The sequence below is a fragment of the Stegodyphus dumicola genome, chromosome X1 (genome assembly GCF_044657685.1).
Source record: "Stegodyphus dumicola isolate Sdum_Otavi_A_Nest chromosome X1, ASM4465768v1".
NCBI classification, from domain to species: domain Eukaryota; kingdom Metazoa; phylum Arthropoda; class Arachnida; order Araneae; family Eresidae; genus Stegodyphus; species Stegodyphus dumicola.
Window position 1 is genome coordinate 132,455,491 of NC_140780.1, and position 16,454 is coordinate 132,471,944.

At 31.5% G+C, this 16,454-nt stretch overlaps 1 protein-coding gene across 3 annotated transcripts in view; it reads left to right on the forward strand.

The window, feature by feature from the left end:
- LOC118185795 (uncharacterized) overlaps positions 1-16,454 on the forward strand; it is a 346,837-nt gene that overhangs the window by 263,187 nt on the left and 67,196 nt on the right. For all 3 annotated transcript variants that reach the window (XM_085807229.1, XM_035355703.2, XM_035355702.2), the window contains one exon: positions 614-659. In XM_085807229.1, the coding sequence (XP_085663355.1) occupies positions 614-659 (46 nt within the window). The remainder of the gene's footprint in view (positions 1-613; positions 660-16,454) is intronic.

A 16,454-nucleotide genomic window follows, 5' to 3' on the forward strand; every position in this document is an offset into this window, starting at 1 on the left:
ACCTGTTGATTTTTGTACCTAACTCAATTTAGCCTTGCAAAAAGTTTGAGTGAGATGTTTTTGATAAGATATCTATTTCTTTGATGCACATAGTGATTACTTTGGGAAAAATCGTTATCTAAGTATGTTAGTGCAGTAGGGATCGATTCTTTTAGAGTTCTGCTGAATGTGTATCACATATCCGCCGCGGAAGAAGAATAGTGAGAGAGTATTATGGCACGGGAAGCAAAAACAAAAGACATTACTGAAAGTTTGAAAAAGTAATTATTGCTTCCTATAATATTAAACTATAAATCCAGGAATACTATTTACCTTTTTTTTTTCTTTCTATTTTTCTTACATACATAGATGTTCGAATTTTACAACAACGTTTAAAATTCATTACTAAAGTATATGAAAGTTCTGCTCAATAATTAAGCAGGCCATTCAGCTTCAGGTAAAAGAAACTATACAAATTATGTAAATTTTGAATAAAGTTCTCATTATAATTTGAATTCTGCATGCTGGAAATTTTCTCTTCGTTATCGGTGCTGTAATTAGGTACGTAGTAACTTAATTTGTTCATCTTTTAATTCGGTAACGAATTCCTATCATATTTCTTTCTTCCTTTCAGGGAAGAACTGGCAATGAGGGTCGATCTCACGGAAGCAAGAGTTCAGGTAAGCTGAAGCTATTTCAATCATTTTAAATTTTGCATTAAATAACAAAATTACGTACCAATTTATAGTACTAAAGAATTACTTAGTATATAGTTCACATATGACAGCATTGTAAGCATATTTCTTTTTGAGCATGAACAATGGAATGTCGGGTATCCTTTTGCAATTTTCATAATTTCGTTTGCAATTATAAGATTTGAAATTTTCGGCTGAGATGTTAATGATATCAAATGATAAAGTTTTTCATGAAACTGTACCTTGTTCATTCTTAAAAAAAGTAAGGGGAGAATTTTAATTAGTTGTTAGGCTTCAGGCACCAATTAAAATATATTCCGGACAAGCGCTTCGAAAGTGTGAATTCTCTGTAATCAACATGATCCATAAAAACAAACAGAACACCAAAGTTACAAATAAATGAAAGATTTTTATGAGCATATTTGTGTATAATTTAAAATAAAACTAACATGTTATCTGTCTTGAAATAGGACATATTAATTAACTAATCATTAAGGAATAAAATTAAAATGATATGATTTAAGTCTTTTATGGAGCTCATTTTAATGACAGTGTTTTTATATAAGCCCAAAATGCTAAGGTAAGTTAGCTTAAAAATTTTAATAAATATTTTTCTATATTATTTTTCGTTTCCTATAATATGTAAGCCATATGATACGTACTTCTTAATTTAACGTCAGGTAAGTGAGACCCATTAAACCCCCTTTATAAATACGAATATGGAACTTACGATAAACAGTATTTTATCTCATCGGCATGCTTATTTTTTTACTTAGTGTCTGGTTAAAAAAGATACATTTTTGAAAAATAATAAATTTCATCTGTAAATTTTATTAGATATTTTGCGAAGCTGTAGAACTTACCTTGTGTAAATGTTTTCCACGAGCAGTTTCCGACTGCTCGTGAAAAACCGTTTGCTTAAGAGCATCATTATATTGTAGGTCCAGGTGGGTGAACTTCTATCTGAAACTGGAGTAGCAGGAAACTACACAAGAGAAGGGTTAAAATACCCTTTATTAAATCTTTTGAAAATTTACAATGCGTTAACTCGACGCTAAAAAACATCGTCTCTGCTTGGGCGGTAACTGAAAATCACGTAATTAAATTAAAATTTGAAGATATTAACAAACGATAGACCTAGACTACAGGGCTCAGCAAGGTCCTGTAACTTAAACCCCTTCGAAACTAGTGGCAGCAGATAAATGCAATTAAGCCACTTGAACCAGCAATAAGCAAACGTACCTAAGGCAGAGACGGCGGCTAGAGTCTAAATCTCTCTTTTCTCCTACCAAAACTCGGCTTTTAACTACTTCCCTCAAAGTACAAAATTTGCATTCGTTCACGCGCGCTACAACATTTACCTAGTCTGGTACTAACAATTAGGGGAATGATCGCTTGTAGGAAAGTTTAAATAAAACTTTAAATTATTAGTTAAATAAATATAAATCCCTACAATATGATGTAAAATGTTAACCTGGCTCGTTTTCTGTTCCCTGTAGGGTCTTAATTTATGATCGTCCTGGTATTAATAATTTTGGAGTGAAAGAAAACTTCGCTTATTTTTTTTATTCGTATTATTGAGTAAATAACTAATCAGTGGGAAGTATATATATTTGCACAACTCTATTGTTTTCCATCAAGCACATTATTTGTTTCTCGAAAGAAGAATAACAAAGGATGTAATTTGATTTCTTTATCATAATAATTTATATTTCAATTTCATTTTTATTTTTCTATATCTAAATCAACTTATTTTACTTAACAGCTGACTCACCTATGTGGCGTTACAAGTAGCATCCTACAAGATGCATTTCAAAGATCAAAATATCGTTAATGCTATAATTTTCAGATGAGTAACTAAGACATTCAAAATATAACCCCCAATTTTAAGTAGGAAGTTCTTGGTATTCCTAAGGATCGGGGAAAAAAAAATCTTAGAATTATTAGGAAACTAGAAAAATTAAAGCAGATATATTCATGTAGAAAACCTTTAAATTATATATGGGTTAACTGTTAAGTTAACCTATATATAATTTAAAGTTAGATATTTTTCTGTAACTTAACAGTTATAGACAGTTAAAGTTAGATATTTTTATTTTCTGAAAGTTAAAGTTAGATATTTTTCTGTAACTGTTTCATCTAACTGTTAAGTTAGATATTTTTCTAAATTTCATGCAGCAGTACTACAGGGCCGGGCTTCGATCCCCGCGCAAATAGCCTTTCAACCCTTGAGTGGTTCGACAAAATTAGTACCAACTTCGCTTGGGGACTAAACACCGGGGGTCCTGCGTCAAGCTGACCCCTTGCCCAGACCATATGCTCATACACCCCACGGCCCACGGTCAGGAAAGCAGATTTCGGGGCACTGCAGGCCATGGCCCACTAGGGCTATTGCACCAATGAGTTTAGTTTATTTATCTAAATTTATCTTTCTAAGAACGTCAAATAAATCTATGAATGTAATTACGAACGTCAAATAAATTTGTCTTGATCTTTCTGATTTATCTTTATGATTGAAAGTAACATAAAAAAAAGTTATATTAACTGCCTTCTGATCCTTCTTTGAAGTAAGCATTAATATCACCTTATTCTAACTTCATATTTATGATATATAATACAACTTGTGGGCTTACATTCCTCGTTTATTTTATTTTAAGCCCTTTCGATTGTGCGTGTGATTATGGCAAAGCCTCGAGGGCTATCTGCCTAAGAGGAGGGATGCCTTCGTGGAGGACTTTCTAAGGGAAACTGGCTCGTATACACGTTACACATGGGGAAAACCACGAAAACACCGATGCAGCCAGCCCGTTCGCGGGATTCGAACCTCGGACCGAACTACCAGTGTTCAGCGACTTTACCGCTCGGCCGCTGGTGGGCCCTTAAGCCCTTTCGAAGCACTGGCACTTTGTTCGCGTGTAGTAAAATTGTGTAACCTAAATTAATAAGTTAATTAAAAAGATTTTCGGAATGGTGGTTACAAGAAAGGTGTACATTTTGCAAAAGAATACCAATTATATTGCATTTATCTCATTTCTATACGGAAGCATTTAGTTTATTTATGGATGAACAGATGAATTTAATTTCATGAATTTCATGGATTTTAAGATTTTTTTTTGGGGGGGGGGCTTTGTTTGGGATTTTTGTGAGATGTACAATATTTATAATTTATATTAGATTTGAAACTTACTGCATATATGGATTTCGATGAACAGATACAATTAACAGCAGGTCCGTTCTTATCTAAGTTGATAATATGTAGATATGTTTCTCCTTCTGCATATTAGTTACACGGTTTAAAAAGTTCAAAGATATGCATCAAAAATATACGGTGCAAATATGCGGTACTTTTTTATATTGCCTGACATTTATTAATAATAGGACAGTTCATATATAACTACAAGTGGCATAATTTATTTTTGATACAAAATCACAAGAATGAAACCAAAAGTAAAATTAAAAGCTTCATCGTCATTTCATTTTTCCATTATAAACAGTTGGAGCATAATTTACAATTAGTAATTACTTTCAGGTTAATAAAGCTGAATCTGGCAGAGTTTTAGACGCAGTTTGCGTACGGATGATTTACTAATGATTGAATTAATAACTTTATTTTTAATTCTGTCATATGTTATAAAAATAATTATGACTGTTTTCAATATTTTAGTTACTTTTGTCATCTTTTTCATTTTTTCATGTACAGATAAAGGATTCGCAGAATCGTTTATTCAGTTAACGGTAAAGCAATTGTGGTCAAACATCTAGGTATAAAAAAGTGAAATTTCAGAAGCAGTCAAGTAGAATTACTCGAGGAGAAAAATAGAAGTTATACGTGCTTCCTCTTTTATTAATAATATTATCTTACACCGCAAAAGTATTGCAAAGTTTCCAGTAAACTTTAGGGAAGCTAATTTTACTTCCTTCGGTTATCTCTACTTTCAAAGATCTTTTCTTTCTAGGAATTTCTTACATCTGAATATATCAGAGATAAAGAACTGTTGTATAAAAGTAAGAAGCTCATGGCAGATAAATAAACACATATATATATGGCATCAAATGTCGCTTTTTTGTCTCTATTATTTTTGTTGAAATTTACACTTAATGTGTCAGAGTTAACTGAGCGTCATGTTTCCAGTTCAAAGTTTAAGTACGAGAGGAATTACAAAGTAAAGCTAGTAAAATTCAAATAACTAATTTTGAACGGTTTAAGGCACATTTTCAATTTGTCACTTAGAAATCGCTGAACTTCACATTCAATTTCACTAAATCCATCAAAGCTTTTATAAGATATCTGTTCAAGTTATAAGTTTACGCAGCAATTTTGCCCACCAACGATGGGTGTCGACCTTTAGACCCCCTATTCATTGACCTCCACCTCACGAAGTGGCATTTCACCAACCCATTAATGGATATGCACTGCCCATCAATAACGCTGCATTAACCTTAATAACGCTGTTCGCACCTCTGGCGAGGATTTTAAGATCACGCTTTTTTGAATGGGTGGTTATGATAATACTTTTGTTTGAATGGCCGCTACTTTGTTTGGTACTTTTCTTTTTATTCGGTTTTATCACCTTTCGAAATTTATGACTAGCGAAATGCTTTCCTTTACAGTAGGAGGGATTGGTTATTTGGTTCCCCGCTTTCATTTCGTTCCGCTAACTTACCAAACTCACGAGAGCGCTCACGTATCTTACCAGGGCTTAATAATCGTATATTGCTAACTTATCGGTGATACTTATTGATAGTGTAAAGGCGCATCGTCTTCGTTCGAAAATTTTTTATCGAAATTTAATGTGATAATCTTAGCATGAAGTATATATAGCGGTTTTTCCGAAATTGAAAGTCAAGAAATAATAGCTGGTATTTGGTAAAAAATAAATAAATAAATAAATAAAAATAAAAATTAAAAAAATAAAAAATAAAAAATTCAAAGTTTATTTTTTCATATTTTATTTGTATCATAATTAATTTATATTTATCACAATTATAAATTACTTACAATTATTATTTAATTATCAATTAATTACTTATTATTTGCTTTTTATCATTTTTATTACATTGTTTTCTTTTATAATTCTTTATCTCCTTTTCTTCCAAAGCAAATATGTATGCTTGAGTAGTGATAAGACGAAATTTATGTACATGCTTTGCCGATGTTAGTGCGTATCGTGAAAATAAAATTTTAAATTTCTTCTCAGGTTGGACTTACAAATAATTCATTTTGCCTTTCAAAGTGATAAAATTTATTAGCAGTTTCCAACTTATTTAAATATGTTGCAAACTTTTATCAAGAAGGATTTCCGAGCTTTGAAAAGCTTTTGAAGTACTACACAGGCCATTTAGAACCTTCGATATCTAAAAATTGGTTGCTGTTAAGCTTAAATAACTAAGTGAATAAATAATATAAATAACACTGGAACTGAGAAGATTAAGAAAGAGGGAGTGACCACTTTACTCATTTCTGCGCATTTTCTAGGGTTTTAGAAAACACACATTTTGATAACTATTGCTGTTTTATACACTTAAGTTTACAATGTGCGATCTCCTTTGTTTTTTATTTTATTGATACCTATCTTTTTTTTTCCTCCCTCGTAAATGTAGCTGGAAAATAAACGTATGCATTTCGCATACCATACTAAACCGTATTTTTATACTACTTGAAAACCAAATGAATTAATTAAATAAATTAAATTACTGAAGGGATTAAAAATCCCTAGCTACTTCATTCAAGAAATTAACTTCAACAGTAAACGTTGCCCTCGTCCATCAACAGAATCAAATTTTAATCCTTCAGTATTCACTATATCCTTATCAGAACTACTGCCATCATCTTCTTCCCATTAATATTCCCTTATGTTCTTATCTCACGCTCTTTCCGCTTAGCAACAGATTACTGCAACATTAGGGTAATTTTAATCTTTTTGTTTCTAGTATTTTCAATCTAAGCCTTTTATGTGGGTTTAGTGGGTTTAGTATCGGGTTCTCTTTGTTTGAATTAAAAGGAAAAGCATATTATTATTTTACATGCCCTCCTTATGACTAGAATATTATTTTGTATTAGTATCACCATATATGAGACACTATAGGTTCATTATTAATATTTAAATTTTATTATAAAGTAGTTATGTAATGTTATAAATTAACTGGAATCCAATAATGATCCATAATCATGCACTCTTCATCTGATCAGAACTGCGAACGAATTTGGCATAACTATCGTTCTCAAGAACGCATAGCATTCGCAACGCGGAACATAATTTATTTTTTATTAAGGATTTATTTTTTCAAATTTAAGGATAGTTACAGAACTCTAAGAATGAGATTAGGTACAGGAACATGAGCATTATAATATTCTTAATTTACAATTTATGGTATTAGAAGTGTAGAACAAAACCTCTTATGCAAAGAAAACCTTCCACTGCACCTCTAAAAGACAAATCAAAAGTTTTAATGAGCGTTTTACAACAAAGCGATCAGGTTCATCCAGGATAGGATAAGTAAATCAGAAACACACTAAATGTAATTAGAATGTATACTTTCCTTGTTTTTGGTATGCATGTTTAAAGTTTTATATTTCCATGCTAGTTTCTGTTTTTGAAGCTGAGTTTTTTAGTTACGTTGTAGTTGTGATAGTTATCCAAGGAATCAAAGAACTTCACATATACGGTAATTTGTTTTTTATGTTTCAGGGAAGTATGTGTAAAAATCTGGTAAATTTTAGAAATAGTAACTGCAAAGCATATACATGCAGAGAGGGATTTCTGATATTTTCTTGCAATGAGATGTTGCCCCCTTTCAAAGACAATGGTTTTCCACGTTCCGGGTAGAAATTGATTACTAAAAAAGTTGACAGTAGATAGATGCCCTTTTCTCTGGAAAACCTTGTGCTACCTATTTAAAGTCGATTCTTCAACAATCGTTGCAATTTAGCCACACAATGTGCTATAATGAGCATTGTAGAAACGTGCCACTAACGTGAAATATTTTTTATACAGAGAGATAATTTTTCATTTACTTCTAGACTCTTGTTAGTGCTATCATCACTGTAATTTTGGAGAAAAAATTCGAGGGTATCTCTTTGATATAAATTAGTTTCCTATAACATGATTTTTACTATCGTGACTGCTGTTCGGCTGCTCTGAGAATCCAGAAATGACTGTTAATGCTATTTCGGTTATTCTTCTGCTTTCACTCGCATATTGCGGGAAAATGTATTCAACATAAAAGTAGCAATTAAAGAATAAAACATTACTTTTATTTATTATATTTTTGCCGTGAGAAAACTGATCTTCAAACGTGTTTAAATAAAAAGAGGGTCCAGTTTAAATAACCTGTCAGTTTATTGTTTTATTGTATAAACAAGATAGTATCTCGGAAGGATTGTAGTTATGAAGATTGTTCTTAATGTCACTTTTTTTATTCTTTTCACTTGTTTTGCATTATTTGCGGACATTTTAAATAAATGTATGTGTTCTAAATATTTATTTTTTGATAATTGCTACAGCAAAGTATTTAATATTCAGACCATGACGCTGAATAGTCTTCGAAAGTTTTTAGATAGATACTGTACGAATTTAAACACATTTCCTATAAAATTAACTTTAAGTAATATAAATTTATCAGCGGTTAATAAAGTTTGATGACTTTTAATAAGCTATAGCATTATATATTAAGGTGGTTGTCGAAATAATGGAAACACCTGTGAATAAAAATGATATTCAAGAATGCGTCTTGTAAGCAATAAAATATAATCCTAGCTAGCAGTTCTTTTTAATATAAAAAGTAGATATTATAGTAGTATGAGGTAAATTTAGTGAAGTTGTATACGTCTTGGATTTTTGTCAGAAGCCTAAAATGCCAGAGTCTAAATTGTCTTTGGAGTACCATCAATTTACAGCGGAGAATCTTCTTTCAACATTTGAGATTCATTTGTCTTCTGAGAAAGAAGGAGAAATTCACCCTAGAATTCCGATTCATCGTGCTGATTCGAAGAATAACTGGATAATTAACTTGGATAGAAACTATTTTAATAAACTAGGACAACAAGGACGAAGTTTCTTGGGATTCAATTCCTGCCCGTTTAGACGCTATGTTTGCTTGCTCCGCTGTTTCAACTGTCAAGGCCTAGGCGGCACCTGCACAGAACCTCCTTCTTGTGTCCAGTGGGCTAAAGCACACGAAGTTGCAACTCCGAATTGCCAGGAAATTCCGACGTGCATAAACTGCAAAAACTCTAAACTAAATAAAATACTCATTTTGACTGCAAACACTCGGCAAATTCCAGGTATGCCCTACTTACAAAAGGCAACTACAGCAACTATTGAGGAACGCCAATCAGAATTAAGTTCCACTTCTCATAACAGATTCAAAAGTCTAAAATTTCTACAGTGTAACATACAAAGACCCATAGCTGCAGCAAATCATATAATTCAGAAACAATTTGAACTGGGGAAGGATATAATCCACTTCTAAAGATAACACTCTGATTGGTTCTACTTCCCGTTATAGGACCATTCTGTCTCACTATAGATTGACTTCAATAGTCTACAATGGCTCTTTGCCTCCCATGATATGGAAGACAACTGAGCATATATCTCCATATACAGCACAAGATACAGCACAAGATTGCTTTCTGATCGTTTTTGCTTATTTCCCACCTAGTGAAAATATTGATTCCTTGCTATTTGAAACTAGATTAATCCTCCACCACCATCTTCCCCGGAACTTTCACAATATCTCCATGATAGAATGGTACAATATTCCTCTACACACTTTTCAGTACTTACATGATTCGATTCCCAGGTGAATCGAAGCTGCATTACATGCCGAAGACGGTTCTACGCCAAATTATTAAAGAATTCCTTATAAATCTAGAGTATTTCCATTAATTTGATAACCACCTGTACCTACCAGTAGTTTACATTATATATGCAACAAGGGTACCAAGTATAAATATTTTAATGTGATAATTACGACTTTATAATTTGAGAATTAGAACTAAAAACTTTTCGATCATTATAATACATTAAGTTTGCTTTTAAGTTCATTTTTACAGTTTAAAGCTTATTAGAGGTTAGTTGATTAAATTCGACGAACACTGGTAGTTTCACTCCAGGCTTTCGGTCCAACACTCCGCGTGCATTAGTATTTTTGTAATTTTCGTTTGTAATATAAACATTGGCTTTTTAGCAGGGAATTCACGGAAGCACACACACGTAGTTTTTTATGAGTTTTATCGCAATTAATTTCCCCTTATCTATATAAATTTTAAAGCTTCCTAGAAGCAAAAATCACACTTATTTTATACAAAACTCTTATTTAAAAATGCAAATTTTCCCAAGAAACTTTATTAGTTATATGCTTTTCTATACTAGTCATGTACTTTACATTAATTTTGTCTAGAGTTCGACTTAACAAGTATGAATACTTTTCTGTGCCTTAACATACATGAATACATTCAAGAGTCCTACTCTAGCTTTTAAAGATACATTCATATTACATAGAATATATTTATGCTCTGAGTTGGATTTGCTAAATGATGTTTAACATCTCATCTTTCACACTTTTACTATATGCCAATCACTTTAAAAGAAATGCCTCCTAACACAAAATAAGAAAATTTAATGGAAATGGCAAAATCGATGTTACCTAAGCAATTACTAATTTGTATTAAGAACTTTGAAAAGAAGTGTTCGATTAGTTGGCAATACGTGAAATAGGATGCTATCGCATAAAAGGAAGGGGAAACTGTTTACTTAATAACTTAATAAACAAAACTTTCAAAAGGGAAAAAAACTGTTGTACAATAAATTTTAGATGCTCCAAGTATGGCTTTTGTTGCCAAGAGTGCCTTTCTAATGATGACTTTCTAATAATAATAAATAGGAAATTCCTTATTAATAGTTCGAACTTTAATGTATTAGTTCTATTATATGAAAGGAGACAGAATTTTTTTTTAATCAGTAAGTTGAATTCCCATTGAAGTAAAACTATTTCATACGCAATTGAAAGCTATAAGTTGGCGGTTTTAATTTTTTCGTTTAGAGACAGAAAGTTGATTAAACACTTAAGAAAATTTGAATGTTTCAAATATATATAAAATATTGGAAAAGTATATAAATATACCTAATGGATTTTTTCTTCATATGTTTCAATTGACTGTAAACTATTAATAATTTATTTAAAACTTAAGATTATCTCATGATCGTTTGTAGGAAGGTTTTGCATTCAAAATAAATGTACATTAGGTTAGTAGATTTTTAAGAATTTTCTTAGTAGTATATAAAATGTAAATAAGAGCCATTTTTTTCATTAAAAGACTTTTAATGAAATTTAGCCAGCAGGAAAAAATAGGATTATAGCGAGCATAAAAATGATAGGATTAAATGCCACAGGACAATTAATAAGACAGTATAAAACATATTAAGAGTGGAGATGGAAAGCAATACTTGGTAAAGCGCTATACTGAAAGCCATGTGACACTTGAAATGTTAGACCATTGAAACTACATAAATGACTTTTAGAATAGGATAGAAGGAGGCAGTTTAATAGACACAAAGATAGAAATAGGAATAGAAAAATCTAATAGCTAGGATAGAAAAATCTAATAGCAGAAAGTTAAGGCAGTTTAATAGACACAAAAAGTCAATGTTTTAGTTACATTATTACCGGTATTGCATCATTATTTATAGCTAAGGCAGTAGTGATATTGGTTCATACTAAGATAATTAGAAATCAGTAGTTTAAAAAATACATTTAAGATTATTTTAAAATTATACTTTATGGTCTTCTATAGAAATTAGAAATGTGATTTTACTTAAAAACATTTTTAGATGTAGTTTCTTTTAATAACCTTACAAACTTTCATTAAGAATGCCAAAATCGTGTTTTAAAGAAACAAAATAAAATAAAATGGCAAAAATATAAGCAAAATAACATCGAAAAAAATCGTGGATATTTTGGAACAAACTAATAATCAAAAAGTGTTGGAAAAATGAAGTAAAATAATTTTTTCACCCATTTGTGCGATAATTAAAAGCTCAAGGCTATTGCATTACAGACGCAAAAGCTTACGTATATAGATTTGCAAATAATATTTCTGAAATACTTGAAATTTTGACCCTATTGTCGTTTGCTTTATTTGATTTTATTGAGATCTTTTATCAATATGTTGTTTCGAACCACACTGTTTCCATGCAGCAAATTTTCTTGCATATTGTTTTATCTATTATTATTATTTCCCCTCTTCTTCTTTCACTTCGATCTTTTTACGATGAAATTTCAACATTCCGATATCGCGCAGATGCCATCTTTCGCACGACAATAGCTTTTCTTCCACGTGTTGTTTTCCTCCCGAGATTTTCATCAGCTAGGTTTTTACCACAGCCGCCCAGCCGAGAAAGTGGTTAGTGACTCTGACTGTCGTACCTAAGATCACTGGTTCGAATCCCGTAGAAAGCATAAATGTAAATTGGTTGTCCCTTTATAGGAGGCAAGGTGGCCCACCTATTAGATGTTTCCATAATAAAGTGACTACCACTTCCAACCTTAATAGCGGCCAACGCCTATAATGGTTAGTGGCCGCCATTTCGGGCGGCGAAAGGTTTTCGCCACATGTAGTATTTACTAGTAACTGTGCGTTCTGGGCTAGATTCTAGTTTCCGATGAGGCTAGTCCCTCTGGATTTTTATGTTTTCCCAAATGTATAATATAAGTTTAATCCAGATTTCTTAAAATGCCCTCCCTCGAAGCCTCATAAGACAGACCTCTAATATTTTGATGTACTAAATAACATAACTTAACCTAATCTAGTAGCTTGAGCGGCGAGATAACAGGATTTACGAAGTATGAATTAATCACTGCAATTCATCAAACGTGCTAAATAATTTTAACGTAAAAAAACAGAGAGAGAGAAAAAGGAAAGAGGAAAAAAAATCAAAATATATAACAACTGTGATATCCATTGCAGAAATTACATATGTATATATATATAATTTATTTACTAAAGAAATATTGATTATATTTTCTCCTAATATTAATTTTAGTAGAAGTATAACTTGTTTTCGAACTTAGAGAATTTAAGATCATACAACATAGAACAACAGAGAAATTGTTGAGACTGAAGTTTTTATCTAGCTTATTTTTTTAGTTAAATATTCAAAAAGTTTCGTGTACAGTTTCTTTCTTTTCTTTCTTTTTGACGAAACGCGATATGGAATTATGGATCCGAAAACCATTATGTATTTACCCTGAAGAGTCAATAATGAGATTCGAACTGGGCTAATTTGCCATTTAACGCTTTTTTGTTATTTTTGTATTTTTATTCAAAAGTTTAAAGCTTGTCTTAACTTTAATCAACATATTACTTCCAATTTGATTTGAGTTTTAAATACGTTTTTTATTTGTAAGTATTCTAGTGATAATTTCGTTTATTTTGTATTTACACTTTTCATTGCACTTTATTTTAACTTATGTTAAAATTTTTTTCACCGGAACCACAGTATCACAACGACTTTAGCATTAAGAATTTTCTTTTTACCTTGTTATCTAATTTATTGGCGGAAGCATTAAGAATTTTGTTTTTACCTTGTTATCTAATTTTTGCAGCTCAATGCGCAAAATTCTTGACCACGAAGGTCTTTTTTAGTTTGTTATCCTTTCTTTAATTATATATATATATATATATATATACACATATATATTCTGCAATGGAATCCATTATCTTTTATTTGAGATACCAATAAACCAGTTTTCGTGATAGCAGATCTGGAAATATCATATTTTTCAAACTTACTTCAAAACCCTGCGGGTACATTGCTCTCTAAAAATTAATTTCATAAAGTGATGCTTCTAATAATCTCCCCATTTGCAAGCGATCTATAGGCTGATTACATATAGGCAAGCCAGATTAAATCTCAAACAGAAGCTACGGTAACAATTCAATAATACGATGATGATGTGTTCAATGATATTCGGTTACCCAGAAGATAATAAGCCTCACGCTACCATATAACCATCACCAACAGACCGAAAAACTAACACAAGCCCCTTTTAGGAAGTCACGCAGACTTAAAAAACAACCTATGTTCCATTATTCATTCATTTTATGCGGTATATTAAATTTAGAAACAAGTTTTTCGGATTAAGGATTGTTAGGCATTGAATTTGAGACCATACATGACTGAATTACACGCGATGAGACTTTTTTTGACTTGAGAACTTCGTCCATAGCTGATGTTTACAGTTGGTTTAAAGTATCTCTATTGTGTGTGTTAGTTTGATTGGATGCAGGATTGTACCGGAAACATGGATTAGAATTTTGTTAATCCCCTAATATGAACTACTGATGAGTAGAATAACTCGATAGTTTCTTAGGGAATTCATTGCTTAGAAATACTATAAATAGATTCTATGATTTATTTTTGAAATTCGGTATCAAAATTTTTTCTAATCTATAATGAAACATGTTCTGAAAGTAGGTCCAAAGTTTATAGCAAATGCAATATGAATATACAGGAATATTTGCAAGAAGTTTGAGTTTTTAAATATATGAATATACATATCAAAACCCATGCACATAATAAGAAGTTGCTGAACATAGTCTTACATGTTTAAGTACTACGACTGGTAGACTGGAAACCAAACAGAATACGTGGGAATATTTTAGTTAATATATTAATTGTAATTCATTAAGAGAATTGGAAGAGAGACTTAATATCAAACATTTATTATAACCTCATGCAGTGTTTGACCTCGACTGAAATATTGCTCTAGTATTTGACAAAATCAGATGCGAAATATTTCCTTTCTACTAGTGAAGTTTCTAAGTCTAATTAATTTTCGAATAAGTTATTTGCATGCACATAGGAAATGATTCGAGTAAATATGTCTGTTAAATTTTGCTGTCACAGAAATCTGTGTTTTATCTACAGGTGAAAACTGCATACCTCAGAAATCTGAGTGAAATGAAGTTTTAACTTGTAGACAAAATATTGAAATATTGGTTAATTTTTTCCAGTAAAACTGGATGAACAGAATCATCATGTGCAGATCTTTCTTTCATACTGGAGCAAATTTGCAAGGCCTCCCCCTCACTCTCTTGGAGATTCTGATATTATTGTCCACTGTGAGAATATTAGCTTCGTCTCTGAATCATATCCATAGCATGTAACGGTATCAGTTTTTATAAGGTTGAGATAACTATAAATCAAATGCTACAACATAACGTAAAATTATTCTACACATGTGAGGTATTAGTTGCAGTTAGTGTTATTGCATGTTTTTATGCTATTGCATGAAATGCTATTACTGCTACTGCATGTTCTACATGTTTCCATATTTTAATTAAATAGCAGATTTTCGCCTTCAATAACATTAAAATAAACTTTTTTATGCATATTTCAATTATCCGAATTCAATAGACTTTCTGTTCACCACCGGCCGTGCGGTAAAATTCCTAATTACTGGTAATTCGCTCCCGCTTTGAACTTGGTGAAAGTGCTCATTTTATGGAAGTTTTCTTGGTTTGCCACATATGTAATGTCAGTAAGACCCCAGTTTCTCATTCAAAAGTCCTCCACGAAAGCATCAATTTCTTTAGGTATATAGCCCTCGCGGGCTTTTCTGAGTAATTAATGCAATCCAATTGTTAGAATTTTCATTTGGTATTTGATGTGTGTTAACGCGTTTGATGCATATTTAACACCACGCGATACGTGATGAAAATAGCATGGCATTTTAAATTTGTTCTCGTAACATAGTTATTGAAAATGTACGGAATTTCCATTGATAAAAAGGTTTTATTTATATGTAAGCTCAGTTTTCGATGATTCAGAGGTGCTTTAAATTTAATTCACACTTGTTCAGATAAATGTCAACACTATTCGGCAAGCTAGCATTAAAATTTGTACTATGCAATATTTAGCATTTCAGTACCTATTAATACCCTGGTATACATGCTTGGATTTAAAGAACAACGGCCACGGAATGGCTAAGACCGATAAACAATAGAGCAACTTCCCAGACTTTCCTTTCGGTGACTCAACGGTCTGGTTAAGTAAGACTTTCGTGATTTTCCTCATGACCAATGTAAATATAAGAGAGTTTCCGTTCTGCATAATTATTGATTCTAAGGCAAACAGCTCTGAAGTAGTATGCTGTAAATAAATAATCTCATCAAACATTAAAAAATTTTCAGAATTTGAATTTTTAAAAATAAATTTGCCTCTAAAATAAAGGAATTTTATCTAGATTCCACTGATAATTTTTCTGAACATCATCCTGGTTCGTCTTCTGCTGTACAACACTGTCCCTAAGGGGGAAATGAACTGTCATTTACTGAGAAGAGGGAGGATGTTCTTGAGTCGCGTGGAAAGACCTAACCTCTCTGCTTAGCATCTGCTAAAAAGTACTTGTTTTGTCTGGCTGCTGATTGCTGGTGCAATTAAAAATGTTTTATGCATTTACTATAGGATTTTATTTATTATTTATACATCGTAGATCAAATAATATTAGCGTTTCTAAAGATATGCAAAAAATACTTCTTTCGTTTGTTGCCGAAGATATTTTTTTAGCATACATTTTCTGTTGTTAATAATAACCGATATAAAAATTAATTTATATACTTTGCGATAAACAAAAGATATGAATGAATAACATAATAGCATGACTTTGATAGATTATAAGTAAAAGAAATCTTAGGAAAGGATAAATTAACGAAGATCTGTATTATTAAAAAACGTTGGGATTTTTAATTTAATTAAAAATAATTATTTGGCAATA